At 37.1% G+C, this 17,732-nt stretch overlaps 2 protein-coding genes across 2 annotated transcripts; both read left to right on the top strand.

The window, feature by feature from the left end:
* Window positions 1-10,354: 10,354 nt before the first annotated feature.
* On the top strand, window positions 10,355-12,051 carry LOC131323900 (uncharacterized). Its single transcript, XM_058355737.1, has 4 exons — window positions 10,355-10,696; window positions 10,817-11,345; window positions 11,599-11,679; window positions 11,828-12,051. Exons 1-4 carry the CDS (start codon window positions 10,694-10,696, stop codon window positions 12,049-12,051), a joined length of 837 nt encoding a protein of 278 aa, XP_058211720.1. The 5' UTR covers window positions 10,355-10,693.
* A 4,333-nt stretch (window positions 12,052-16,384) lies between these two features.
* On the top strand, window positions 16,385-17,235 carry LOC131323899 (uncharacterized). The gene is made up of 3 exons (XM_058355736.1): window positions 16,385-16,952; window positions 17,058-17,165; window positions 17,215-17,235. Exons 1-3 carry the CDS (start codon window positions 16,506-16,508, stop codon window positions 17,233-17,235), a joined length of 576 nt encoding a protein of 191 aa, XP_058211719.1. The 5' UTR covers window positions 16,385-16,505.
* Window positions 17,236-17,732: the final 497 nt, after the last annotated feature.

Raw genomic sequence — 17,732 nt, 5'->3', positions numbered from 1 at the left:
TTTCCATATATGATGTAAATGCTATGGACTACGTTCTGTAAAATTTTGAATCAATTTCGAGAATTTTTTAAAAATCATGTTTTTCGGACCCATATACGGTATACACGAAAATCAATCAATATATACGCCTAGAACATAATACATATGGTTATTCAAGTACAAAGGAACACGAAAACATCCAACTATGGCTTTGATACCAGTGTTAAACAATATATAATGAGTGCAAAAGCGAGTAGTTCAAATTACCTCTTGCGAACTTTAATTGAACTGGACCTTGGTGGATGGATTATGTACTCGGGATCATGTACTAAATCAGCAATAAAATCTTGTGATTAAGTGTTATTACGAGAATTGAGTATCACCCTCAGGGCCTGATTGGATGCAGCCATAGCAAGGGGGATTAACTAATCTGCCCGGATTGTAACGACCCTTATTTTTGGTAAATAAAAAAAATCGTTAAATATTTGAAATTTATTTTTATTACTTGAATTTGCCTTTGAAATTAATTTTTAAATTCTAATAATCTGTCATAATTAGATTTGAGACTTATAAAATTATATCTTTTCGCACCGGACAATCTAGTCCTTTTCTAAAGACAAATATGCTTATAGAAACACTTGTATATTTTCCTAGTATGTATAATAAAATCTTAAAGTTATATTTCTTGGCTAGAAATCCTACTCGGCCGGTTTAGTTAATTTCTAACTAACTAGTTTGGCCAATCCAGTTATCTTTCAACGCTAGTTTCATCTAGTTGAACCTTATGACCCTTATAAATCCTCCTAATTTCTAGGTGAACATTTCCACCCACCCTTGAACCTTGTGAACCTTTCTACACCCTAATTGAACCTCTTCAACCCTAGACTAGGAAATCATTGCATTTTCATGACTAGTCATTTCAAGACTTTATTTCTCATCATTAATTCTTCCAAGTATATCTTTTCTCATCATTACCTCTTTACTCATTGAATAATAATTCGTAGGGTAATTTGTATCCTTTGAGTAATAGAAGAGAGACTTCCTATTATCTAGAAATAGTACTACCATAGACTTGTCTAAAACCAAGTTTGTTCTTCCAAGTAATAGAAGAGAGACTTCCTATTATCTAGAATTATGGGCTACTTGTCACATCAAGTAGCCCATAATTCATCATCACTTCCTTCTCCTTCCTACAAGTAACTTTGGCATACATATACATATATACATATGTATATCACCCTAAAAATTTCCTAGAAAGGCTACTTGGAAGCATTATTCATTATTTTGCGTTGACAAGTCACTTTCAAAAGCCAACCCTTTAATCATTTCACTTTTCATTCACTTGTCATTTTTCCCACTCATCATTGTGCTTTTTTAATCAAATCACTTTCAAAAAGATATTTCTTCCAAGAATATTTCTTCTCATCATTTCCTCTTTAACCATTGAGCAATAGTTTGTAGGGTAATTTTTATCCTTTGAGTAATAGGAATAATCTGTTCAAAAAAGTAATAGGAATAAGACTTGCCATGAGTACATAGACTAGAACCCTTCATCATGACCTAGGCTTGTCATGAATGCAAACCTAAGATTAATAGCCCTAAACCTAATTACCTCCAAGGTTACTTCCTAGATTTCCTAAGTACATATATATACATAGATATAGGTATATATACATCATAGCCTACTATAGTCATGCCTATATATATATATATATATATATATGCTTTCTAGGAAAAGTTTGGACCTTTGGGCAATGCATTTCACTTGCAAGCCTTAGCTTTAATCATCACTCTTTCTTAGGCCTAATAAGACTACTTAACACCTAAGTGTACATATATATAGCTTTCTAGGAAAAGTTTGGACCTTTGGGCAATGCATTTCACTTGCAAGCCTTAGCTTTAATCATCACTCTTTCTTAGGCCTAATAAGACTACTTAACACCTAAGTGTACATATATATATAGCTATATATATATATATGTAAGATATATATAGTACTAGAGAGAGAGAGAGAGAGAGAGAGAGAGAGAAAAGGTGTGTGAGTGTGTGCATGTGCTTGTACACTTACACAAGCTACTCTTTAGCCCATTCTTACACACAACCCTAGCACTACATGACAACCTATTCCTAGACTACTTCAAGCACACAATCTAGCCTTTAATCATCCTAGAACCTAGCCCTTAATGACCCTAGATTTTGACTACAACCTAGACCTAGGATTGACTAAACATGGAAGGCTAACCATTAGACTTGTAAGTCTTGCCAATCTAGACTATAATCACCTAGGATTTACCTAGAAAGCTTAAGATCCTACTTGATTTTATAGCCTTAAGCCTAAAAGATGGATTGACAAGTGAGGTAAGACTATGCCATGATAAAAGGTGAGATGTGACAATACAATAGAGCAATTCCATGGGAGAAGAAGAGAGAGGGAGGGCCGGCCAAATGAAGGAGAGGGAGAGCCAAATTTTGCTATAAATAAGACCCCTCACTTGCCATTCAACTCATACCTTCAAGTCTTCAACTTCTCTCTCTAGAACTTTTGTGTTCTTGTTTTGATCTTCTTTGTTCTTGACTTCTTCAAGAAACTCATCCAAGACCGCCACCAAAATGCCACTCAACCACCCTTTCGATCCAAAAAGTTTTGTAGTTTAGTCAAGAAATAGTTTCGAGAGAAACCTTTTTTTCTCTTTCGAAGCTACTGTAAGCTTTCAGTAGGAAGTTACTCCGTTCGATCACCGACTTATTTTTTCGTAGCCGCCCTACCGCCAAGAAGAACGGTAGAATACCTCTACTTACTTACTCTAAGTATACGTAGATTATCCTTACACTCTAACTCTAAGTATAAGTAGATTCTCTCGTACTTACTATCTCTAAATATAGAAATGTGTATATTGTTTGTATGTGGAAATGCATGAGAACTTGAAAGGTACTTATTAAAGTTTTGAAAAAGGAAGGGGAGTATGTTGAATATGTTGACTTTATTTTCCGAAAAAACATATGTTGTTTTGAACTTCCCTAAAAGGAAGAAAGAACGGATTTTCGAAATATAAACTTGATCGAAAGTATTCGTATTTTGATCTTAGGAGGGTTATGAGCATGTATACGGGATTACTTAGATTACTTGTTTGATGAGTGATAAAGTATAAGTGGTTTTTCACTCTAAAGGTGTCCGTCCATGTGACACTATACTTTATAATGTGTGCTAAATGTTTGAGCATGATTACGTGATAATATAAGCATGATAAAGTAATATAGAATTAGATGATCTTGCTAGTTTAGTTTCAAGATTACAATGAATGATTTATGTTTACTTATGTGAAAAGTACTGCCGCGGAGTCTTTGCATAAAAACGAGACACATAAATTGAGAAAGTAAAAACATGACACTTAGGGTGTTGTTAACGAAATGTGTGTTTTGAAAACCGCAATGTGGCTGGACATGGTAGCCCATTGTGTGGTGTGTGTGTGTGTGTGCGCGCGCGCCAATGGGAACCCGGGACGGCTGAACCATTGCGAGAATACTCGGGAGACCGGAACGATGGAACCGAGGTTGGGTGTGTGGCTTGGTTATCCATGGAGAGGAGCCAATGCAAATGTTTTGTGTGCCAATAGGAACCCGGGACAGCGGAACCATTGTGAGGATACTCGGGAGACCGGAACAGTGGAACCGAGGTTGGGTGTGTTAAAAACAATTTTGGAAATGTTGATTTGGTAAATGAAAGGTGAAACCAGTGACACGATCTACGAAATGTCGCGTAGGAGAAATTCAGAAAATCATGGACACCAACGTTAGTTTGGATAGTGAACGTGGATGTGTCATTGTTAACTGTTTTGTTAAAATATGCATATACTATGTGAAAATCGTTAACTTTATGACCTATTGTTTGTAAGTTAAGGGTTAACATGTATGGATTATTCTATTGAGCTCTTGTAGCTCATGGTGTTACCTTTGGTGACCCTAACATATTATACTGAGGGCGATGCTGGTAACTTTGTAGATGATCAGGGTGAGCTATATACTTTGGAGGCTTTCGAAGTCGAAGAACTAGTAAGAATGGAGGAGCAGGCTAAACTGTAGTTAGGAACCTTAGTTATCCTTCCCTTATGTAATAAAAGTACTCTCACGGGAGTTATGATGTAATAATGAGCTAGACTCTATTTAAGTTTTCAATGAAAATGTTTATTTAACGTTCCCAAAATTAGGGGCGTTACACGGATAGACACAGAAACCAAGGTTTGCCTTGGTTTGGCAGTCCATTTTCATACCCAGAAAAGTTATGCCTGGGACTAATTAATTCGACCAAAGGGGGATTAAATATGTATGGGTTTAACCCAGTCCATAAATAATCCAGCCTTATCCTGTTGAATTTTGACTATTTTACTCCTCCGTATCCCCTTCCCCAACGGCTCTCTCTCTCAGTCTGCTCATAGAGACAACAAAACCAGAAGAAGAAGAAGAACAGAAACTGATTACCACCACAAACACACACACACACACACATAAATCTATGTCAATCTACTTCAATATTGAAATCATGAAAAAGATATCTCCGATCTACTTCAATAATTTAATCGAAAGGTTTTACAAACAAAACCACAAAATTTGAAGGAACAAAAAACAGAAACACAGTTTATCCCCACAAAACTGTGAAAAAGGGGAAGAAAATTTTTAATTTTGACCTGTAATCGGACCATCATCGTTTGAACATCAACCGTCGTCTTCATAATCAGACCGTCGCACACAGTCACACACATTCACACCAGATCAGGAAAAATGGAAGAGAGAGAGAGAGAGAGAGGAGAAAAGACCCACCGACACTGCTACATAGATCGTCGTTGTCGTCGTGTGAAAAATTGAACGCCGTCATCGTCATCCATGGGAGAAGCCGGAAAGGTGGGTGGGGCAGTTGGGTGGGGTACAGAGAGAGAAGAGATGCACTGGTGGTGTTTTGGTTTTAAAGAAAAAGTGTGAAATTTAATCATCTACTTCACATATACGAGTAACCCTTTCTGTACTTTTTTTTTCCGAATCAAAATATAATATTCAACAAAGAAAAAAGCTGTAAAAAAAAAAAACAAACTTTATAGTTTTAGATATTAAATTTTAAGAAACAAAAATGGATAATAAAACACTTTAACAAAACCAAATTTAGTTATTTTTGATAATTAAACTAAATTTATTTGGTTTTGCAATTATATAATTAATATAATGAATAATTAAGTTTGGGACTGAACAAGGGCAAATTCGTCATTCAATAACTTTTTACATCATCTACCCTTTTAATCCCCCTTCTCTAACACCTCATCTCAACCAAGTACTATTTAATACCCCCTCCATAAACATTACATTAATGTGGGTCATATCTTATTATCCAATACCCGTACTATATTATCTCCCTTATTGACTAATACTCCCAATTCTTTTCCCGCATCCAATGGAGCCCTCAATTCCATTTGTAAAAGCTCGGATTGCTCTTCAGTGGTAGAGAGAAAACTATAGAAAATAAGAGTGTTTCCTAGAACTCTATATATTTTATATATCTCTTGTGTATTATATTGTGAAATATCCTACAGGAATTATAGAGAGAGAGCATCCTAAATGATATATGCTTTGTTTGGATGATATTTTGAAAATTCTTAAGTTTGATTTTTGGGTAATGAGTGAAGAGATAAATTAGGATAATAATTGGAGATAGGAGTAATAAGTGGAGAGAGATAAAGAGAGAAATGAGAATAATGAATGGAGAGAGGAGAGAGAAATAAGAGTAATAATTGAAAGTATGGATAATGAGTGTTTTTTGAATTATAATTTCTTTTTCAAAATGTCATCCAAACAAGCCATTAGAAGTCCTCTAATCCTAAAAGATGATGATTATTTCAACCTTTCTCAAGATAAGATATAACTTTGTTATATATGGGTTATCGGGTCATACCCACATGGGCAACCCAATTATCCCAGTAATTAATGCCTTGTTTTGATGATATTTTGAAAAAAAAAATTCAACTAAAGAAATATTCATTGTCCCTACTTCCAACCATTACTATCATTTTTCTCTTCCATCTCCAATTATTATTCTCATTTCTCTATCTATCTCTCTCTACTCATTACCTCTATTTCTAATCATTATCCTATTTTCTTTCTCCACTTATTACCCAAAAATCAAACTCAAAAATTTTCAAAACATCATCCAAATAAGGCATACAATAATAAGATTATCGTGACCGGCCAGTGGATCTAACTTCCACCCAACACAGATTATTTGGGTAAATTACATGCAGCTGCTAATTCTAAAGCTTTCTGTTTTGATTTTGCGCATCTTTTATGGAATCATAAGATGGGTGTTTCCTCCCGTGCCTTCAGGTACAGACATACGCTAATATCATAATAATTATCATGTGTTTGAAATAGAAAATGCTATGCTTTTAACTTTTCATTTTCGTACGGTTTATATCCTATATTTCTATTATTCAGGAAGTGATTGACGAGGAGGATGAGAAATTGAAAACTTTGAAGGAATAACTTGGCAATGAAGTCTATGATGCTGTTGTAACATCCTTGATTAAATTAAACGATTGTAATCCTAGTGGACATTATCCCGTGCATGAACTGTGAAATTTTAAGGAGGAGAGGAAGACAACAGTAAAAGAGAGAGTATCTCATCTACTGAAACAGTTGAATTCGTAAAAATGGAGGAGAAATGCTTGTTCTAGAAGTGGTCTTCTTCCGATTATTGGTGCTTTTACTTTTGTTGGAGAGAGGAAAATTCAGTAGTAGATTATCTAGGTAAATTACATGTTGCTGCTGATTCTAAAGCTTTTAGTTTTGATTTTGCGCATCTTTTGTGGAATCATAGGATGGGTAGGCACGGGCATGCGCTAATGTCATAACAATTACCATGTATTTAATTTCATAATAATTACCATGTGTTTGAAATGAAAAATGCTATCTCTTTTTAGCTTTCCATTATCGTACGGTTTATATCATATGTTTCTAATCTATTCAGGAAATGATCGACAAGGAGGATGAGAAATTGAAAACTTTGAAGGAACAACTTGGCAATGAAATCTTTGAGGCTGTTACAATAGCCTTGATTGAATTGAACGATTGTAATCCTAGTGGACATTATCCCATGCATGAACTGTGAACGATTGTAAAGGATGGAGTATCTCACCTGTTGAAATAGTTGAATTTGTATAAATGGAGGACAAATGCTCGTTCTTGACGTGGTCTTCTTCCAATGGTTGGTGCATCTACTTTTGTTGGAGGGAGGAAAATTCAATAGAAGATTATCGGGGTAAATTACATGCAGCTACTAATTCTAAAACTTTCTATTTTGATTTTGCACATCTTTTGTGGAATAATAGGATGGGTGTTTCCCCCATGCCTTCAAGCACGGGCATGCACTAGTGTCATAATAATTACCGTGTGTTTAATTTCATAATGATTACCATGTTTTTGAAATTAAAAATGCTATGCCTTTTTAGTTTTCCATTATCGTACGGTTTATTTCCTATGTTTCTTTTATTCAGGAAGTGATCGACGAGGAGGATGAGAAATTGAAAACTTTGAAGGAATAACTTAGCAATGAAGTCTATGAGGCTTTCGTAACTGCCTTGATTGAATTGAATGATTTTAATCCTAGTAGATGTTATCTCGTGCATGAACTGTGGGATTTTAAGGAGGAGAGGAAGACAACAATAAAGGATGGAGTATCTCATCGGTTAAAATAGTTGAATTTGTATAAATAGAGGAGAAATGCTCGTTCTTGGTGTGATCTTGTTCCGATGGTTGGTGTTTCTACTTTTGTTGGAGAGAGGAAAATTCAGTAGCAAATTATCTGGGTAAATTACATGCAGCTGCTAATTCTAAAGCTTTCTATTTTGATTTTGCGCATCTTTTGTGGAATCATAGGATGGGTGTTTCCACCTGTGCCTTAGGCATGGGCATGGGCATGCGCGAGTGTCATAATATTTACCGTGTGTTTAATTTCATAATAATTACCATGTGTTTGAAATGAAAAATCATATGCCTTTTTAGCTTTCCATTATCGTACGGTTTATATTCTATGTTTCTATTATTCAGGAAGTGATCGACGAGAAGGATGAGAAATCGAAAACTTTGATGGAATAACTTGGCAATGAAGTCTATGAGGCTGTTACAACAGCCTATAACAACCTTGATTGAATTGAACGATTGTAATCTTAGTGGACGTTATCTCGTGCATGAATCGTGGAATTTTAAGGAGGAGAGGAAGGCAATAGTAAAGGAGGGAGTATCTCACCTGCTGAAACAGTTTAATTCGTATAAATAGAGGAGAAATGCTCGTTCTTGACGTGGTCTTCTTCCGATGGTTGGTACTTCTACTTTTGTTGGAGGGAGGAAAATTCAATATCAGGTTATCTGGGTAAATTACATGCAGCTGCTAATTCTAAAGCTTTCTGTTTTGATTTTACTTATCTTTTGTGGAATCATAGGATGAGTGTTTCCCCTGGTCACACCCTCGATTTTCAACATAGATAATAATAAATTTCTATAAACAAGGTTCTCGCTGTAATACAATCGTCACCCAACGGATCTTTCAATTCCCTATTCTCAAAATAATTCCACAAATTAAATTTCTGGCTCAAAGGTCCCAATGTATTAAAATACAGTGAGGGTGTTTGGCAACTGAATTTTCGAATTTTGGATTCTCATTTTCAAATTTTAAGTGTTTGGCAACTAGAGTTGAGAATGGATTTTGGGATAATAGATTTTCGGATTTTGGATTTAGGAGCCAAAAACCAGAATCTGGGTTGGAGGAGTTTTTCGGATTCTCATTTTCTCATTTTTTGTTCTATTACGAAAATACCCATAATCCTTCCTTCATTTTACCAGATTTGCCCCTCCTTCCTTATTCACTTTCTTCTCATTTGTTCACCACACATCCGACACCCAGAGAATAGAGATGAGAGAGAGAGAGAGAGAGAGAGAGAGAGAGAGAGAGAGAGAGAGAGAGAGAGAGAGAGAGAGAGAGACCAGTGAGAGAAGAGTATAGAGGAGAAACGAGAAGCACTTCACAACAAAAAAGCTCGAAGAAAGGGTCGTGCTCGTACACGGTGTGTTGCCGGAGCAGATCTACACCACCTCTCATCAACTTTTTGTACCCAATCTTCAGGTATTCTTCTTGTTCTTTGGCTTGAAATTGTTGAGTAGGTTAGGGTTTCAGTAGATGTTTCTGCATCGGTTATCTGTGTGTAGGTTGTTATAGATCTGCTAGATTAGAGCAAGTGACAGAGAGATTTGACAAAGGTTTTATCTTTCTGACTTAAGGTTTACGGTACTGGTTAATGTTTGCAGATTTTTTTTAAAAAAATTCTACCATGCGTTCAGTTCTTAAAAAAAATATATTCTATAGTACTATTTATTTTATACTAATCTGTAGTAATATACCTGTTTGTTAAAGGCAAATGTTATCGAGTAGTAGTTATTACCGAGCGGAGAGTGAGACCAAGAAAGGGGTTACCAACACCCCCAAACTTCTGTATAAGCCAAGAGATTATTATTGTGGGACAAGGGCTGAAATTAAGGTTGTTGAAAAGAGTGAAAAGTCGAAAGGAGAATTGTATTTTATATGCCGTAAGGAGAGAGGGCAGCTCAGTGTGGGTTCTTTGATTGGTGCCTCCCTTTGGAATGGACAAGTGGTACTAAAATTGGCGGTTGGGGATTGACTGAATATACCAATGTCTATGCTACCAAGGTGATTGATGATGTTGTAGCACTTGAGAAAGAGGTTATGATCATTCGACAACAATTGGAGTATTCAAAGATGTTGACTAAGTTTTTGGCCATATGCCTCGTTATCGCGATGGGGGTCATCGTGTTCAAATGAAGATGAGAGATGTCGTTAAATTCAGATTATAGTATGCCTATGTGTTAGCCAAGTACTGTTGTCCATGTTATTTTGTAATTTCCCAACTTTTTGTCATTATTATGTTGTATTGGGAATTGGCAAGATGTACCGGAAACTTATTGTAGTTTTAATTTAATTCGGAGTATGATTGTTGGCTTGTTTAGTTGTAATTGTTACCTGTGTGTTGAACCTGAGTACCATTTTCCTTACCTGGAATTATGTTAAGGCAATTATTTGCGATGATAGTATGAATGTTGTCTACCTACAATACTATGATGAAATAGTAGATGAAAGAAGTAAAACATGTGTACAGATATGTAATATTCCCATAGGTTGCTGCCAATAGAACTTCCCTTTGTGATTGATGGTCATTGAAGGAATCATGTGGTTGTACCTTTCGATTCGTGGATAGTTGTGTTTTCTTTTTATTCAGAACGTATAATTTTGTTTATCCACCACTATAGACATATCTTCCACTCAAACAACGTCTTCGAGAGGAAAAAAAGTGGCAACTGCAGCTATGAAAGCAATTTGGGATGCACAATCCAAAGAGTGCTTCATCCAAGCATGTGTGGAAGAGTTGGGAGGTGCTGAGTACAAAGAAGAAACCTAACTTACCAAGATTGGGTGGCCAATGTTCTTAAGAAATTTAATGAACAAAGGGGAAAGGATTATGACAGAAGCCAACTGAAGAATCAATGGGGTGTTCTGAAAGAGAAGTGGCAGCAGTGGCAACACTTGATTTTAGGTGAAAGCGGACTACGTAGGGATCCAGACACGGGTGCTATTACAGCATCAGAGGAGTGGTGGGATCTCAAGCTGATGGTATTCCTTCCTCCCAATTTCTTTCAAGCACTGTATTGTGCTTTCTGAATATGTTTTTCTTTGTACAAAATACAGAGGTTATTTTTAAATCATTTCCCTAAATGATATGAATATTTGCAGTGCCATCCTGAGTGCATCAAGTTCAAGGAAAAGCCCTTGCCACTGGAGGAGGAAATGCGCATCCTTTTTGGTAGCAACACAGCTACTGGTGAGCATATGCACACACCTAGTTCAGGCTCAGTTCCAGCTGCCCCGAAAGAGCGTACAATAAATTTGGAGGTGGACAACATTGATGCATTATTGGATGATGATGTTGAGGTTCAAGAGTTGATGCACGCACTAGAAAATGTGTCCAAAAAGAGGCGTGTTGATGGATCGGCTACGAAGAAAGGCAAAGGCAAAAAGGGTACCATGGGCTCAAGACTTGAAGCTTGCATGCAACAAATCTGCGACTCAACTGACAGTGCAAGTTCTCCCTCCTCCGTCCACCGTGCTGCCCCTAACATTCCAACGATAAAAGAATGCAGTGAGAAACTATCGTTACTCCCTGAATTTGACACAGATCCAACGTTGTGGGCAAAAGCCCATAACCTTTTCAGAGATGCGATGACGCAAACGCTTTTCATGACTTGCCCGGACGAATTAGGAGGTACCACTTCATAACCCAAGAATTGCAAAGGGTGGATACAGCAGAGTTGCAGAAAATGGGTGGTGGCAATTGGTTCAATAATCGATAAGTTTATGGCTGGAGACCTCAATTCATGTCTTGTCCTCTTTCAAGTGGTGTTTACTAGACTTGCGTGTTTTAATTATGTGGTTTTCAATGAGACTTTAACTAGACTTGTATGACTGTGTTTGCAACACTTTTTCCTGTTTTTCTGCACTTTAATTTGGTGGTGAAGTTGGTGTTTCGGTAGTGAATAATTTTGTTGGTGTTACTGATGGTAGTATTTTGAGACTGATGGTTCCTTGTTTGTGGTGGAGTACTGACTAATGGTAGTATTTGAGATTGATGGTTCCTTGTTTGTGGTGGAGTACTGACTAATGATAGTATTTGAGACTAATGGTTCCACTACTGTATAGTGCATTTGGTTGTTTAAACATGAGGTTCCTTATTTTTTCATTCTTTAGAGAGTAAAGGTTTAATGGGTAGTTCCCTGCCCGAATCTGCATCTATGGGGTGTGTTCATGCATTATTGGGTTTTTTCATCAATCAGAAGGAGGCCAATAATTCAAAGCTTTCCTGCTTTCAAGAAACCAATAATGCACTTCACGAGTCATTGCAGTTTTTGAATTCCCAGCTTTCCTTTTCTTTGGCTGTATATTTGATGTTTGGCAAATGGGGAGGACAATAATGCATGAAGGACAAGTTACATTTGTGGGAAAAGCCCAATAATGCATGAAGTAGCTCCAAATGTGAATAGTAATTTTAACTTCCCAAAAAATTTGGTGGTGCCAATAGTTTTGCAGGTTTGTAGCCAACTTGGCAAGGGGGGTTTGCTTTACAAAACAATAACCAAGAATGTGTATAAATACCCATACACTTGGCTGTGTTTTTTAACATGAAACAAAGCTCCACTTGCAACAAAACCACCCATATTCTACCACTGTGCATGTTTGCCCCTACAAATTCTTATGGCCAATTATGAAAATCCGGATGATTACGATCATGATATTTACGATGAAGAAAATTGGGACGACGACGATCCATATGGCGGAGATCCATATGATGGAGATCCGTCTGATACCGGGGAAGGGTCGAGTGATCCTAGGCCTCATCGGGCAAATGCAAAAATGCGACGAGCTGCTGTTGGGATATGTAACATCCACCATGATACGTACATGTGTAAGGAACCGTGTCATACCTCCGCTTTAACTGGTCAAGCTTGGGTCACCGAGCTGGAGGAGGGAAACCCAAAGTGTATGTATCAATCATTTCATATGAGTAAAATGAATTTCTTTTCACTTGTTTACCAACTTGAGCATAATTATGGGTTGCAAGTATCCGAGCGAATCTCGGTTGCTGAGTAAGTAGCTATCTTTCTCTGAATTATGGGCCAACGAGCTAATAATAGAAATGCCCACGAACGTTTTCAACATTCGGGGGAGACTATATCAAGGCAGTTCCATAATGTGCTAAACTCCCTTAATGCCATGGCTATCGATTGGGTTAGACCATGGCCTCAACAAGGAGTGCATAGCAAAATTGCTAACAATCCAATATATTATCCACATTTCAAGGTATTTTTTGTAATTGATTTATTCGTTTTAGGAGTATCCAACCAATTCGTTGCCTTAGGGCTTTTAACCAATCAATTTTCTATATGTAGGACTGCATTGGGGCTATTGATGGCACTCATGTAAAAGCCCACCCACCTAGGGGCGACCCCACACAGAAATGGATTGGTCGTAAAGGATATCCAACACAAAACATTATGGCCGCATGTGACTTTGATATGTGCTTCACTATCGTCTTATCGGGATGGGAAGGAAGTGCGCATGACACAAGAATTTTTTATGATTGCATAAGGAATCCTATGTTAAATTTTTCAACACCACAAGGAGGTTAGTCTTGCGATTTCTCCTTAACTTGTATTACACCCTAATCGTACTAAAATTTTACAACTAACGTATTGCACAATCACTTCAGATCAATTTTATTTGGTAGATGTCGGGTACCCAAACACTCGTGGTTAGCTAGCACCATACAAAGGTTGTAGATATCACCCTCTTGAATGACGTGACAGAGGCGCACCAAGGACCAACTTTGAAAGGTTTAACAAAATACACTCCTCTCTTCGGTGCACCATTGAAAGGACATATGGCGTTTGAAAAGCTTGTTGGCCTCTGATTTGTGACATGCCTGTTGGCTTTACAATGACAACACAAGTAGCTCTTGTATCCGCAACGATGGCGATTCATAATTTTATAAGAAGGAACAAATTTCCTGACATTCCTTTTGGTTTCTATGATAGGCGACCAAATTTCTTGCCTTCAAATCGTGGAGTAGAAACTACGGCACCTAACAGCAACCATGGAAGTAGGGTCCAACGTGATGATCGTGACATGGACACTGTAAGGGCATCTATGCGAGATTTCATTATGGAAAACAATATATGTTAGGTCACCTCGACACTTTGGAGTTTGGACTTGAATGGGAATTAGCTCTGAACCGCCTGTTGGAATTTTTTGTTTCATTATTTTCCAAAGTAAGGTTGTGTAATGTTGTTGAACTTGTGTGTTTGTTTTTTTTTGCCTCATTTTTTTTCATTCTGCTTGTAGGCGTGGTTTGTGTGTGTGTGTGTGTGTGTGTGTGTGTGTGTGTGTGTGTGTGTTTTGTTTTTTTTGGCTTCGGATTGTACTTTAATTTGTTTTGTAATATTAAGTGTTTGTGTTTGTTGTATTGTTCTTTATATTTATGTTATGTGTTTGTCGTTAAATTAAAGTGTTACTTTTAACATTGGTCTTATTATTTTAATTCTAAAATACCAAATAAAAATATCAAATGTCTTCCTTAAATTAAAAAAAGGAAAAAAATTACATATCAAAAATAATTATTTTAACACAATAATATAACAGTCAAAGGCAAAAAGCGGATCTGAAAAACAAAAAAAAAGGAAAAAACAAAACATTACTTTAGAATAATAGACTTCAATAATAGACAACCAATAAAAACTATTGAATAATAAAGTAAAAAAAAAAAAAGAAGAAGAAAAAAACGCAAGTGACACCTGTTATAAGAACATACTAAAGACAAAAGGCAATATGGTAAAAATACAACCCATAATTCATTCTAAAAAATCATCTACCAAACTACGACACCGGTTAGTAGAAAGGGCAAAGAAACAGTAGGCCAAACGTCAAAATTGGGCAGTGGGTTTTCTGCGCAAAAGCGCAAGTTTAACAAGACTAGTGACTTTGATTCCGGGTCTATTGCCCAATCAATTGACCGTTTCAAGTTATCCCCAAGTATAATCATCAATCGTTCGGGAAGATGGGTCATCAACGATTGTGTCCAAAAAATTAAAACCCTTCCCTTTTTAAAAAATGAGGGTGAAAACGAAGATTTCCTTATCTGGGCTTGTATTGTTTTTCGAAGACAACAACATAAAATTGATGTTTTCTATGAGATAAAGACCATTAGCCTAATGATTAAATGGCTTCAGAAAGAGCATGCTTTGGCCGTAGTTAAGTACTTCAAGGCTCCCCCTGAAAAAAAAGGCCTTCAACCTCCCCCATTCCCTCCCCGTCCCCCATTCCCTCGGGGTCCCGTATTTCCTCAGGGTTCTAAAGCATTCCCTGAGGGTTCTCAACCATTCCCTCCGGGTCGTCCCCCATTCCCTCTGGGTTATGAAGCATTCCATCAAGAGTCTGAACCATTCCCTCAAGGTTTGCCATTCCCACATGGTCCCCAATTCCCTCATGGTTCTTACCATTAGGACTTTGGCCCAATTTACAAAATTCCACGCCGTTGTTCGTTTGTTATTGTGTCTTCTTATGTTTGGGGTACTAGACTTCAAATTTCGTACAATTTTAATTCGGATATTGTTTGGAACTATAATCTGTTAAGTTTCAGTTGAGTTGTTAGGAACTATTTTATTCAACGTACTGTTAAGCATAATTTGTATGAGTTGGTTTTTAATATATGTTGCATAACTTTGGTAATGCTATGAATTTGGTAATGCATAATTGTTTTGAATGCATCTTGTTTGGAAGTCGTTCCACGGTGTTTCGCGCAGGGGATTGCAAATGCTACAATTCAGATAGCTTACTTGTTATTAAGGTCACGCATAAAGATATAAATTTAGGGATAAACTGTTGTTTCTATGGAACGTTGATGTATGTAGTGTTCTCCCTCTCTCTCTCTCTCTCTCTCTCTCTCTCTCTGTGTGTGTGCTTGAGCTAGTAGGAAATGTACATGAAACTTTCTCTCTCTGTGTCTAAAATAAAGAACTTGAAAAAAATAAATTCCCACCCATTTTTTTTCACAAATGGTTAAATTCTCTTCTCCATTTTCGTTTCTTTTGTTAGTAGACCTGCAAACTTATGGTGAGCCTGGTAAAAAAAATTTAAAGTGGGTACATCGGAACCATGATTTTACATTCAATGGAGTCTTATCGAGTTTTCGCAACATTCAAGTATTACCATCATTTTACATAGTTTACCTTCAGAAAATGAAGATTATGTCCATAAGGTTGTAATGACTTTACATGGATTTTTACTGTATAGGGGCCATGGATCCATCAAGAGGTAACTATTTTGGTAACAACAATGAAAACGCTGTCGCAGGAAACAATTTCTTTGGTCGTTATGCAGATGTCCCCAATGACCAATACAGATATGCGTATAACAATTATTATAACACTTTGGATTGAACATGTGTCATTGCAACACACCATTGACTCATCCAACGCACACCTGGGGGTTTGGTATGGGTCAGGTACTCATACATTTGTAGAAAACACATCGAACTTCTCTCAACCATCAAATGCATTGGCTAGAATGGGGGGATCAACAAGGTAGAACATCCCTTATAAGAACATCGAATCAATGGGCTTGGTTTCGTAACGAAGGTGGTCAATATGATGGAACGGGTGACACAACTTGTAATAGGGACACACCTTTAACTTCACAAATGCACTCAGATGAGGCATATCCCATGCGTAATACACATTTGGTTACGGGGGAGGTTAACGAAGAGGAATCAAATGAGGAGGAGGATAACAAAGAGTAATCGGATGAGGAGGAGGGCATTAAATACAAAGACTTCATAAATGCCGTGCATCAGCGAGACTTGTATGTCATACAAATGCTAATGGAGAAAGTTGATGAAAGCAGCCCCAAAAAAAAAAAACAGAGGATACCGTACCTTACGTCGGGCAACAACGGTTTGGATTGGGTGATGTCAGCATTAAATTTCGAGAATCCTAGAAAGTGTCCTAAAGTCTTCGGGATGAAAAAGGAAGTGTTCGGAATGCTATGCAATGAAATGGTTAATAAATACGGCTTCCACACAGAAACAAAATGTGCGGTCGGCATAATTGAGAGCCTTGCAATGTTCTTGTCCTTATTGTGTGGACAGACCCTTAAACAGATCCAGGAACAATTCCAACGTGGGCAAGCTACTTGTTTGAGGCAGATCAACAAAGTCCTAAAATGTATGTTAAATTTGGCGGCGCACGAAATAAAGCCAAAAAGGGATTACAATGACCCACATCCTTACTTGCAAGTTAGACCTCAGTACAGACATTTCAAGGTACGAAACATTTTAAAAAATTTGCCTTGACTCATTAAATGGAAAATATAAAAATTGTGTTTGACTTTGACATTTAACCCAATGTATTACGAAAATTGTTCACAGGATTGCATTGGGGTTATGGATGGTACTCATGTATTTTGCAAGACTAAACCGAAGGATGCAAAAAAATTCCAGGGATGTAAGAAGGGCCACACTACGAACATAATAGCGGTGTGCGACTTTGATCTATGCTTCACATTTGCCTCGCTATGGTGGGAAGGAGCAATGCATGATTATTTAATTTTCAAGAAGTGTGTTCATGGTAAAGGCAAGAAGAAGTTTCGCATCCACCAGAAGGTAAACCTTTTGTTGTTGACGTTTATTATTTCAATTAAATATGCACTTATGAAATAGTTGTATTCATTTTTCAAATTTTTGTTTTCAGGCAAATACTATTTAGTGGACGGTGGCTACCCCAATGCAAAGGGATACCTGGCACCGTACAAAGAGCACATGTACCACCTAGAGGATTTTAGGTGCGGAGTGAGACGATACTTGGGCGACTACGAATACTTTAATAGGTGCATGGCACTCGTCACTTCGATTTGTCATTGAGCAAAAGTTTAGAGAATGTAAAAATCAGTGGCGGATGATGAAGATTTCAACATATTATCCATTGGCGCTTCACAAGAAGTATGTTCCGGATTCCATGGCCAGACACGACTTCATAATCCAAAATTGTCCGAACGACAAAGAGTTTTCAAGAAGCTTTGCATGATGACGAAAACTACGATAACG

Source organism: Rhododendron vialii, chromosome 4a, assembly GCF_030253575.1.
Source record: "Rhododendron vialii isolate Sample 1 chromosome 4a, ASM3025357v1".
Taxonomy (NCBI): Eukaryota; Viridiplantae; Streptophyta; class Magnoliopsida; order Ericales; family Ericaceae; genus Rhododendron; species Rhododendron vialii.
Note: the sequence above shows the minus strand (reverse complement) of the source record. Positions and strands in the feature narration are given on the sequence as shown.